At 44.0% G+C, this 10,272-nt stretch overlaps 1 protein-coding gene and 1 long non-coding RNA gene across 6 annotated transcripts; one reads left to right on the top strand and one right to left on the bottom strand.

Moving 5' to 3' along the window:
• On the bottom strand, positions 1-7,415 carry LOC127300153 (uncharacterized). Of its 5 annotated transcripts, none has more exons than XR_007850950.2 (4): positions 6,726-7,415; positions 5,944-6,070; positions 3,097-3,237; positions 1-532 (listed from the first exon to the last, which is right to left on the bottom strand). It is a non-coding gene; the product is annotated as an uncharacterized lncRNA (long non-coding RNA). The 5 variants fall into 5 exon arrangements; XR_007850952.2 differs by lacking the exon at positions 1-532 and adding an exon at positions 1,934-2,274; XR_011745063.1 differs by lacking the exon at positions 1-532 and having other exon boundaries at positions 1,934-3,237.
• Positions 919-2,738, top strand: LOC127300152 (GDSL esterase/lipase At5g03600-like). Its single transcript, XM_051330229.2, has 5 exons — positions 919-1,259; positions 1,341-1,565; positions 1,649-1,917; positions 1,993-2,278; positions 2,395-2,738. Exons 1-5 carry the CDS (start codon positions 1,199-1,201, stop codon positions 2,616-2,618), a joined length of 1,065 nt encoding a protein of 354 aa, XP_051186189.1. The 5' UTR covers positions 919-1,198; the 3' UTR covers positions 2,619-2,738.
• Positions 7,416-10,272: the final 2,857 nt, after the last annotated feature.

Below are 10,272 nucleotides of genomic sequence, written 5' to 3'. Positions count from 1 at the left end.
AAATTTTTTGCGTCCGCAGAACAAATCTCGTCTACTTGGGGAACAATGATATTGTGTTCGAGGACCAAATCTCGTCAACACAGGGAACAAGAATTGCATCAGAGGAACAAATCTGGCATCCACGAGGAACAAAACTATAGAGTCCATGGAATAGCTATGGCATCCACCGGGAACAAAACCGTAGGGTCCGTGGAACAACTCTGGCATCCACGGGGAACAAAACGTAGGTCGGTGGAACAACTCTGGCATCCACGAGGAACAAAACCGTAGGATCAGTGGAACAACTCTGGCATCCACGGGAACAAAACGTAAGGTCCGTGGAACAACTCTGGCATCCATGAGGAACAAACATCCACGAGGAACAAAACTGTAGGGTCCATGGAACAACTCTGGCATCCACAGGGAAAATAACCGTAGGGTTCATAGAACAACTCTGGCATCCACGAGGAACAAAACTGTAGGATCCGTGGAACAACTCTAGATAGCAGGAGGAACAAAACTGTAGGATCCGTGGCATCCACGAGGAACAAAACTGTAGGATCCGTGGAACAAAAAAAGCTCGTGAGAATACAGGAGGAACAATATAATTAGCTAAATGGAAAAAACATTGAAAATTAGAAAACATAAGAAACTAAATTAAAAAAATAAATGAAAGAAATCCATTAAAATTATGTATATGAGATGAAAATATAAATGCAAATTTTAGATTAAAAAGAAACAAAAGGTTTTTTCAAAAAAATTATGCAAAATGTAGAAACGTGACTTTAAACAGAAGAAACTAAACTTAGGTAGCGCTAGCTAATGAATTATACGTACATTATTTTTCTGATAAAAATGGATGCTATATGTATACACGTACGTATTTGATAGTTGATACGTGAATACAGGACGTGATGCGCTGATGCTACACCGATCCGTATCGAACGAAAAGGAAAGCGAACAGAAAGAATCGGAACGAGAACCAGCAAATGGGCCAAGCCCACGAAGCAATCGCTTCAGCGAAACGGGGATTTGCTAGCGAGCACTCCTCCGACGGAATAGGATCCTCCACTGCATGGATAGGATATGATCGTTATCGAGAAAAACCGGGTACTAGTTGTTAGGATCATGCTCCCGCGCGCCCTTAAATACAGACCTCGATCGAGACGCAAAACCCATCTGACTTATATATTGTTCTCGCGCCGCCATAGCAAGCAGCATGAAGATGCAGGCGCTTCTCTCCGCCGTCTGGGGCGTCGGGCTCCTCCTTGTTCTTTGTGGTGCGTGAGTTCGCCAGATTGTTTCTCTTTTGTTATAGCGATTACTTGATTCTCATCATCCAAGTTTTGCATGAACTCTAGGTGCACGCATGGGGTCAGCTCGGCACAACTCACATGCGCCTCGGACATTGTACGCCTTCGGGGATTCGTTCGTCGATACTGGTAACCTTCAACGATCTCCTGAGTTGGGTGCGACGACTCGCCAATGGTACTTTCCCTACGGTGTCTCGAATGACCAGGCAACGACTGATGAAGAGAAAGCCACCGGCCGCTTCTCAGACTACTTGGTTCAATCCGATTTCATCGGTACGTACCGATGATATAATCTCCATCTTATTTGTCTGTTGGTGTACGTACGTGTTCATACTAACCGTGGCTACATGTTGCAGCGAAGATGATGGGGCTTCCGCTCTCCCCTCCGCCGTGGCAAAACACGCATGGCCAAACCTGTGGCCCTACCGGTATGAACTTCGCCTTTTCTACCAGCGGCGTGTTCGGGATATCATTTTGGATCACCCTCCGCGAGCAGGTCGACTTTTTCAAGACCATGATCAAAAGCAGGATAATCTCGAAAAATCATGTTACCCACTCTGTCGCGCTCCTCGCCAGCTCCGGAAATGACTACAAGCAATTCCGCTTCATAACGAACACCTGGCAGGTGAGTACAGAATAGGAGTAGCCATCAATTTTTATAAATATCTGCTCGTATGTAACATAGAAAGTGTTGTTTCAGGTCACCGATTTAGCCTGGAACATAACGACTGAGATCGCCACCAACGTGGAGCGGCTGCAAAACCTTGGGGTGAAGAAGATCTTGGTGAACAATCTGCACCTTCTTGGCTGCACGCCATCCTTCTGCAGGAAACATAACTACAAAGCGTGCGATGAATGGGCTAACGAGGCCGCCTCCAAGCACAACTACTTCCTGGAACATAAGCTGGGGAACAAGAAAGGTGTCCTCATAGTCGACCTGAGCTCCGCCTTCGATCACATCATCGGTCACGGCAACCAAGACCTGGGTATGCGCGAGCTAGCATCTTATATATTACTAGCATGAGACTGAATCGTCAGTTCGTCACAACATATTGATTGGGATTTTAATTGTTTGCTCTATGGTACTATGTTAATTTTGCAGCTCAAGGCAAGCAGTTCAAGCACATCAGAAAACCGTGCTGCGAGAGCGCCGACCACAAGGGCTACTGTGGACAGCAGGATAAGAACTCCAACCCCCTCTATTCCCTGTGCGAGGACCCCCGCCAGTACTTCTTCTGGGATGATGCCCACCCCACACATGCTGGCTGGGAGGCCGTCATGGCTCAACTCCAAAATCCAATCAAAGAGTTCCTAGGAGTTGCCTAGAATTTTCGTCTTTATAAGTTAGCGGTATCTATAATTAAGTAGGGTTTCTCATGTAATCATCGATGTAGCCTGGGAGTTAGCCCAGTAGCTTTCTCTCAAATAGCAGTGTACCAGATCACCTTTTTTTTTAGCTTATACTGGGAAGTTCACCTCATTTTAAAGCAAAGTTCGACGGAACCATCCTAGTTTCGATGATTTTGATGCAATGAGAGAACATTGAACGCTAGCTGCGAATGATTCTAATTTCATTTTATTCTGTTTCTCGAAAACCACGTCCCACCCCTCTAGCTAGCTACTGGAGAGAAAATCTCACTAAAACTCTGCAAACAAGTGTCACATGACATGTGCAATGGGTTGCAAGAAAAAATAATGAGAAACTAACATTTATATACAGTATTTTTTCTAAAGTTTACTCATTAAGTCATCCATGCTTTTTATGAGAAATTTAGGCCAAAATGTTTCTGAATTGTTCATGTACCTTATCATGTTCGTTGCTCTGAGTGCGGACGGCAAGGCCGCACGGGCACGGATGCTATGCCTGTATGCCACCCATAGCTCTAGGTCTGCCCCCTTCTCCTTCACGACTTGCCCCAACACCGTACCTTGTGAGATCTGGACACTGAGCACTACTGTAGTTAGTATCACACAGAGAATCGACTATGACTGTTGGAAGCATAGGAAGACAAGTCAGTGGAAGAACACGTGAGAGATGATTGTTGCGTTTCGTTGGAATCGAGGATCAGGGCAGGGCCGAACCAGACATGTCAGGGGCCAGTGAAAACCAACAAAATGGGGGCCCTGTACAGAAATATTTGTAGAGCCAAGAGAACAAATCCTATATAACTAAGAAGTTCCTCCCAAGTAAGGATACTAGGGGCGCGTTTGGTAACCTGGGCCGATTTCATGCATCACTGCGCCAGTGGGAAGGGGCGATCTGCGTGTCGCAGACGGGCCACGGGCCATAAAAGGACTGTTGTTTGGTCTCTTGTGGAGAGTTTTCTGTGCTTGCGGAAATATTCCCCCATGGCACGGCCTGAATATGGGGCCAGAAATTGCAGAGGAGCAGGATCCGAAGCGGTGGCTGCTACAAGAATGGAATATTCCAAAGCATTCGCTTCTGAAAGAATTTGAACTAATTGTGCCACAGTCTCGAGATTTCAGCTATGGCTGATTGGTTGCCTGTTTTTTAGCCCAAGTAGCACACGAAAACTAGGCTTGTATAGTTCATAAAATTGTATCAGTCAATATCCTAATAAACCTAACAGAAAAATCGATAGAACGGACAACCAATACATATTTGTTCACAATCTGGAATTTACATTATTTTGCTGTCATTTTAGATGCAATTATAAGTCAGTTCTTCTATGTTTACACGATAAATACCTTGATGAACTTTATCAGTACTGTACAGCTGAAAAGGTGAGATAAACTCTGGAATCAAAACACTTTGAAACCAACTTATTTATGTTAGAGCTTAGTGTTCATGTTTTCTAGGCATGGCGGTCCATTGACACAGATGTTAAAAATATTTTTGAAGCATTCAGATGGGCTGATGTAAGAATAGTTGTTGTCTCCAGTTTTGACACCCGCCTTCAGCCACTTTTATAGTCCCTGAAATGATCAATGGTTTGACGCAGTCCTATCTTCTGAGGTGAGTTTCTGTTTCAGATGAGCTGGTTTAGCTAAGCTTATTATTTTGAACATTGAATCTGTAGCTATTGGCCTCTATATCCAAGTTTGACCTGCTGAGTTTTTCTTAAAGTTTGAGGCTGAAGAGCCAAACCCAACAATATTTTTTAAACCATATCCTCTCCATGTCGTTTGAGGCTGAAAAGCCAAACCCAACAGTATTTATTAAACCATATACAACACCAGAATTGAAGGTGACTTGCAGAAATTAGTGTAAGCCAATAGCTTCCTGATTGTAATTGTATTAAGAACAGAGAAATTATGGCATCGGCGGTCTCTTGTGAATCATGTTCATGTTTATATTAGCCTGCTTTGTCTCCCTACTCTCCTAGCTCCTCTACGTGTTTTAGATTAATTGTCCCTTCTGTACGAAACATTGCTAGGCTCACTAAGTGTCTGGATTAAATAGCCAACACCAGCAGCTAACACAATTTTAATCTCTCTAGGGGTGGGGTTAATCATTTCCTTAATTCTTCACTAATCAATTATTTGCTTGAAATTGATTTTCTCACTTCTCCGTGAAGAAGAAATTGAATTTGTATTCTGCTGGTGATAATGTCTCGCGATTTTGTTCATGCGAATATGTTTGAGGATCTTATACTGTTGTTTAGTAATGATATTCCTTTTTGTGCTTCACGATTTCAGGCTGCTCGAGGAAACAATTTAGGCATAGTTGTCGGGTGATCAATGTAGAACAAGGAAAACTGTGTGCCACTGATGTATGAAACAGGTATGTATCAGGTTATTTTCCTTTCGGGGGAATGTATCGAAGAGTTTATTCAGTACAACCTTTTGAATGCAATTTTAATATTTTTGGCTGTGGATTCGTGGAGATCTATTCATTTGTTTGTTCAGCAGCATATAATAGTAATCTTTAACTGCTGCGTTGAATTTGGTTTAATGATTTATATACGTCATTTGTTGTCGAGCTCCGCCATCGACCTCCTCCACCAGCCTGATCTTCCATGTAGTCCGTAACTGCAGAAAAACTCATGATTTTCTTGTTCAGGCATGTTGCATCTTCAACTGTTGGACCATCTGGCAGTACTGTCTTTTTTTGTTTCTCTTTCTAAAAGGATTGTAGATTCTTATTCATTAGCCACTCATCCTTTATGTGTGTTTGATGTTAAACCATTACATGAATATGACACATGAATATGACCCGTAATTCTGAATTTCCATGTGATGGTAAATAATACGCTTGAATATGGTCCGTGGCACACACAACTTCAAAAGGTTATCCAGGTGTTTCCCGACGGCCCTGGAGGTGCAGCAACTCTGGTGCCAAGATTCAGGCAAGTTGTTGAGCTTCATGGCGATAGGAACATTGTACATCCTAGGTCTACATAATTACTAAGTGTATAGTAAGGTTGACTCCAATTGAGACAGAAATGTCACATGGCAGCTCCTTAGCGTGACAATTAAAACCACTTTATTATTGCATGGCATGTATCTCTCATGACTAATGATATACTTGCCTTGTATGAAATAAAAAAACAGAACAATTCTCTACTAGCATTTTCGGGCATTGTATTATCAAGTAACACATTGTTATACAACCATCTAATTCAGGCATCGTATGGAACGTGCAAACTTACTATACACTAAAAAGTAACACATGGCCAGCTTGACTTACCCAGAGAGGGAGATAGAGGGCATTTGCTAACTTTGTTTTCTCAGTCAAATTCCTCCGGATCCTGTGGCAATAATGCCTTTATAATTTGATGTGTTTCCAGGCTTAAAACTTGATCTGGTATCTGTATCTGCATATAACAGTGGCATGTTTACTTGTACATTGTGACAGAAGGATTATGAAGAAAAATAATTGGTTAGCAGAAATCATATATGTGTATAGTTCATAAAATTGTATCAGTCAATATCCTAATAAACCTAATAGACAAATATAGAACGGACAACAAGTACATATTTGTTCACAATCAGGATTTTTCATTATTTTGCTGTCATTATAGATGCAATTACCAGTCAGTTCTTATATGTTTACACGATCAATATTGAAACAATATGAATTCATACGCATTACATTTACCAAATTAGCTAAACACAACCTAAGAACATACATGCACGATCACAACGGACAGCATCAAAGCACAAATCAAATATCATCAATCTTAGCATAGCAGTAGAACAGTAGAACATTCAACCAGTAAATTTGCACCAGGATATTCACGGTGGAAAATTAGTAGCAAGAGTGAACAGATCAGACAGAATCTTTGCAGATAAAGAGAGGATAAAAGGTAGCTTGAGACAAATTAATATTACGGAATTAGCTAACCCCAAATTATATTATATTATGAGAATAATACATGATCCAGAATTGGTACTGTGAAAGCAAACATGAGAAGTATACTAGAGTAAACGGCTCAATCCCAAATTTACCAATCCAATAAACTGAGCTACCTGTAGAACATCATCGCCGACTCAATGTCATGGACCAACAACGACTTTATAGAAGAGATAGATAGGAGCAGATAGTTCCCTTACAAGGAGCAAATCATATCATGGTAGCCCCGCCACTGGAACCTGTCCCTACCCCTGGAGCCCTCCTCTCAGCGGGAGGAGGCGCCGGGCCTCTCCCTCTTGGACTTGGTCTTTCTCTTCTTCCTCCCCACCGTGGTCCATGGCGCAGGCAAGGACGAGAACCCAGCAAGGCCAATCGGATTAAGATGCAAAATATGATGCCCAGAAGGCTCGCGACACGGCCAGCCTGCAGGAGCAGAGCGTCCTCGCTGCGGTTGTTAAGGCTCATCGGCTTGTACCGTGGGAGGAGGAGGCCGGAGCTCTCCAACGAGCAGTTATCGCGGCCGTCGATCCAGTGTAGACGTGGCCCGGGTCTCCTCCTCCCCCGGCGCCTAGCATGCCCAGCCTGAGTAGGTGATATCGGGTTCGACGAGGAGGCCTGGCGAAGATTGGCCTCGCATCGGGACGGGAGTGGGGATGAAGAGGAGGGGTGGCCTGACGCGTCCGTCGAGAGAGGGAGCCATGTGCCTGGCGGGTGGGGAATTGGGGATCGCCGGCGGTGAGATAGTGAGGGGTGCACAGGATCGGCGGATGGGTAGATGAGACTGACTTGAGTGACAGAGTGAGTGAGTAGAGTGTGAGTTTTCGATTTTCCTCCTCTTTTTAGTAGACGTGACATATTTTGCTTTCGATTGGAGGCTTGTCACCAGTGATTAAGACAAATAGTGTCATGCTCATTTGATGATTTTGAAAAATACTCATTTTTATAATTGTATTTATTGAAATTTGTGGATCATTATCACTACAAGAAAAGTTGCCATGGCCGACGAAGTTGAAGTCGCGCCGTGGTTGCTGGTGTACCATGGCCGACGATTTTGGGTCTGTCCGTTGTGCATGTCAAAACGTTCTTTTTCTCGTTTTTGAGGCCACCTAGCCCGACGAAAACGGCCAAAACGTTGCGTATGGTGGCCCGGGACGTGGTGCATCTCGAATTCTCGGGTTCGCCGGCAGAGTCAACGCAAATCCGCACCGCCGAGGGATGTAGGGCCCAGATGGCAGCCTCTCTGGCATTGTTTTTTTTCTCGATCGCGCCATCTCGCTCAACGCCCTCCGATCGAGCCGTTTACGATGCAGGATCATGGGTCCCGCATGTCATCCTCTATGAACCAAAATTCTTTCTATTCTTGGATTTTTTTTGACCCCCTGATTTTTGGCTACTTCCTTTTTCTTTTGATCCCTTGCCGCCTTGGAAACGTTGACACCGCTGCTGCTAATTGGGACCCGCATGTCATCCTCTATGAGCAATCAACTTTCTTTTCTTGGAGTTTTTTTTGGCACCTCAAATTTGGTCACTTGCCTTTTTCTTTCGATCCCCTGCCGCCTCTCAAACGGTGATACCGCTGCTGCTAAATGGGACCCGCATGTCATCCTCTATGTACTATAAAACTTTCTTTTCTTGGATTTTTTTTGGCACCTCATATTTGGTCACTTACCTTTTTCTTTCGATCCCCTGCCGCCTCTCAAACGGTGAGACCGCTGCTGCTAAATGAGACCCGCATGTCATCCTCTATGTACTATAGAACTTTCTTTTCTAGGATTTTTTTGGAACCTCATATTTGGTCACTTGCCTTTTTCTTTCGATCCCGTGCAGCCTCTCAAACGTTGATACCGCTGCTGCTAAATGGGACCCGCATGTCATCCTCTATGTACAATCAAGTTTCTTTTCTTGAATTATTTTTGGCTCCTGATATTTGGTCACTTGCATTTTTCTTTCGATCTCATGCCACGTTGAGGACCCTGCAGGCTCATGGGACCCGCATGTCATCCTCTATGTACAATAAAATTTCTTTTCTTGGATTCTTTTTGGCTCCTGATATTTGGTCACTTGTCTTTTTCTTTCGATCCCGTGCAGCCTCTCAAACGGTGATACCGCTGCTGCTAAATGGGACCCGCATGTCATCCTCTATGTACACTCAAGTTTCTTTTCTTGAATTATTTTTGGCTCCTGATATTTGGTCACTTGCATTTTTCTTTCGATCTCATGCCACGTTTGAAACATTGAGGAACCTGCTGGCTCATGGGACCCGCATGTCATCCTCTATGTGCTATAAAAGTTTATTTTCTTGGGTTTTTTTTCACCCTCTGATTTTTGGCTATTTCCTTTTTCTTTTGATCCCTTGCCGCCTTGGAAACGTTGAGTAAGCTGCTGACTCATGGGACCTGATACGTCTCCAACGTATCTATAATTTCCGATGTTCCATGCTTGTTTTATGACAATACCAACATGTTTTGTTCACACTTTATATCATTTTTATGCGTTTTCCGGAACTAACCTATTGACGAGATGCCGAGAGGCCGATTCTGTTTTCTGCTGTTTTTGGTTTCAGAAATCCTAGTAACGAAATATTCTCGGAATCGGACGAAATCAACGCCCAGGTTCCTATTTTTCCCGGAACCATCCAGAACACACGAGAAGGGCCAGAGAAGGGGGATAGGGCCACCAGACCACACCCCGGCGCGGCCAGGGGGGGGCGCCCCCCTATGGTCTGGTCAGCCCAGGCCCCCTCCGACTCCGACTCTTCGCCTATTTAAGTCATCGTGACCTAAAACCTCGACACCAATTGACGAAACTCCAGAAAGACTCCAGGGGCGCCGCCGCCATCGCGAAACTCCAATTCGGGGGACAGAACTCTCTGTTCCGGCACCCTGCCGGACGGGGAATTGCCCCCGGAGCCATCTCCACCGCCGTCTTCACCGCCATCTTCACCGCCATCGCTGCCCCCATGATGAGGAGGGAGTAATTCACCCCTGAGGCTGAGGGCTTCGCTGTAGCTATGTGGTTCATCTCTCTCCCATGTACCTCAATACAATGATCTCATGAGCTGCTTTACATGATTGAGATTCATATGAGTTTTGTATCACTACTATCTATGTGCTACTCTAGCAAAGTTATTAAAGTAGTTCTATTCCTCCTGCACGTGTGTAAAGGTGACAGTGTGTGCACCGTGTTAGTACTTGGTTTATGCTATGATCATGATCTCTTGTAGATTGCGAAGTTAACTATTGCTATGATAATATTGATGTGATCTATTCCTCCTACATATGCATGAAGGTGACATTGTGCATGCTATGCTAGTACTCGGTTTAGTCCTTTGATCTATCTTACACTATAAGGTTACTTAAACATGAGCATTATTGTGGAGCTTGTTAACTCCGGCATTGAGGGTTCGTGTAATCCTACGCAATGTGTTCATCATCCAACAAAAGTGTAGAGTATGCATTTATCTATTCTGTTATGTGATCAATGTTGAGAGTGTCCACTAGTAAAAGTGTAATCCCTAGGCCTTGCTCCTAAATACTGCTATCGCTGCTTGTTTACTGTTTTACTGTGTTACTACTGCTGCAATACTACCACCATCAACTACACACCCGCAAGCTATTTTCTGGCACCGTTGCTACTGCTCATACATATTCATACCACCTGTAT

This window comes from Lolium perenne, chromosome 5 (assembly GCF_019359855.2).
Source record: "Lolium perenne isolate Kyuss_39 chromosome 5, Kyuss_2.0, whole genome shotgun sequence".
Taxonomy (NCBI): Eukaryota; Viridiplantae; Streptophyta; class Magnoliopsida; order Poales; family Poaceae; genus Lolium; species Lolium perenne.
The sequence above is the reverse complement of the archived record's forward strand: the minus strand, read 5'-3'. Positions and strand labels throughout refer to the sequence as shown.

Bases quoted from the DNA above. Each gene is read 5' to 3' on its own strand.
- LOC127300152 (XM_051330229.2), top strand. From the start codon at position 1,199: ATGAAGATGCAGGCGCTTCTCTCCGCCGTCTGGGGCGTCGGGCTCCTC. The intron at 1,260-1,340 runs GTGCGTGAGTTC...CATGAACTCTAG, and splicing joins GCTCCTCCTTGTTCTTTGTG to GTGCACGCATGGGGTCAGCT. The intron at 2,279-2,394 runs GTATGCGCGAGC...TTAATTTTGCAG, and splicing joins TCACGGCAACCAAGACCTGG to CTCAAGGCAAGCAGTTCAAG.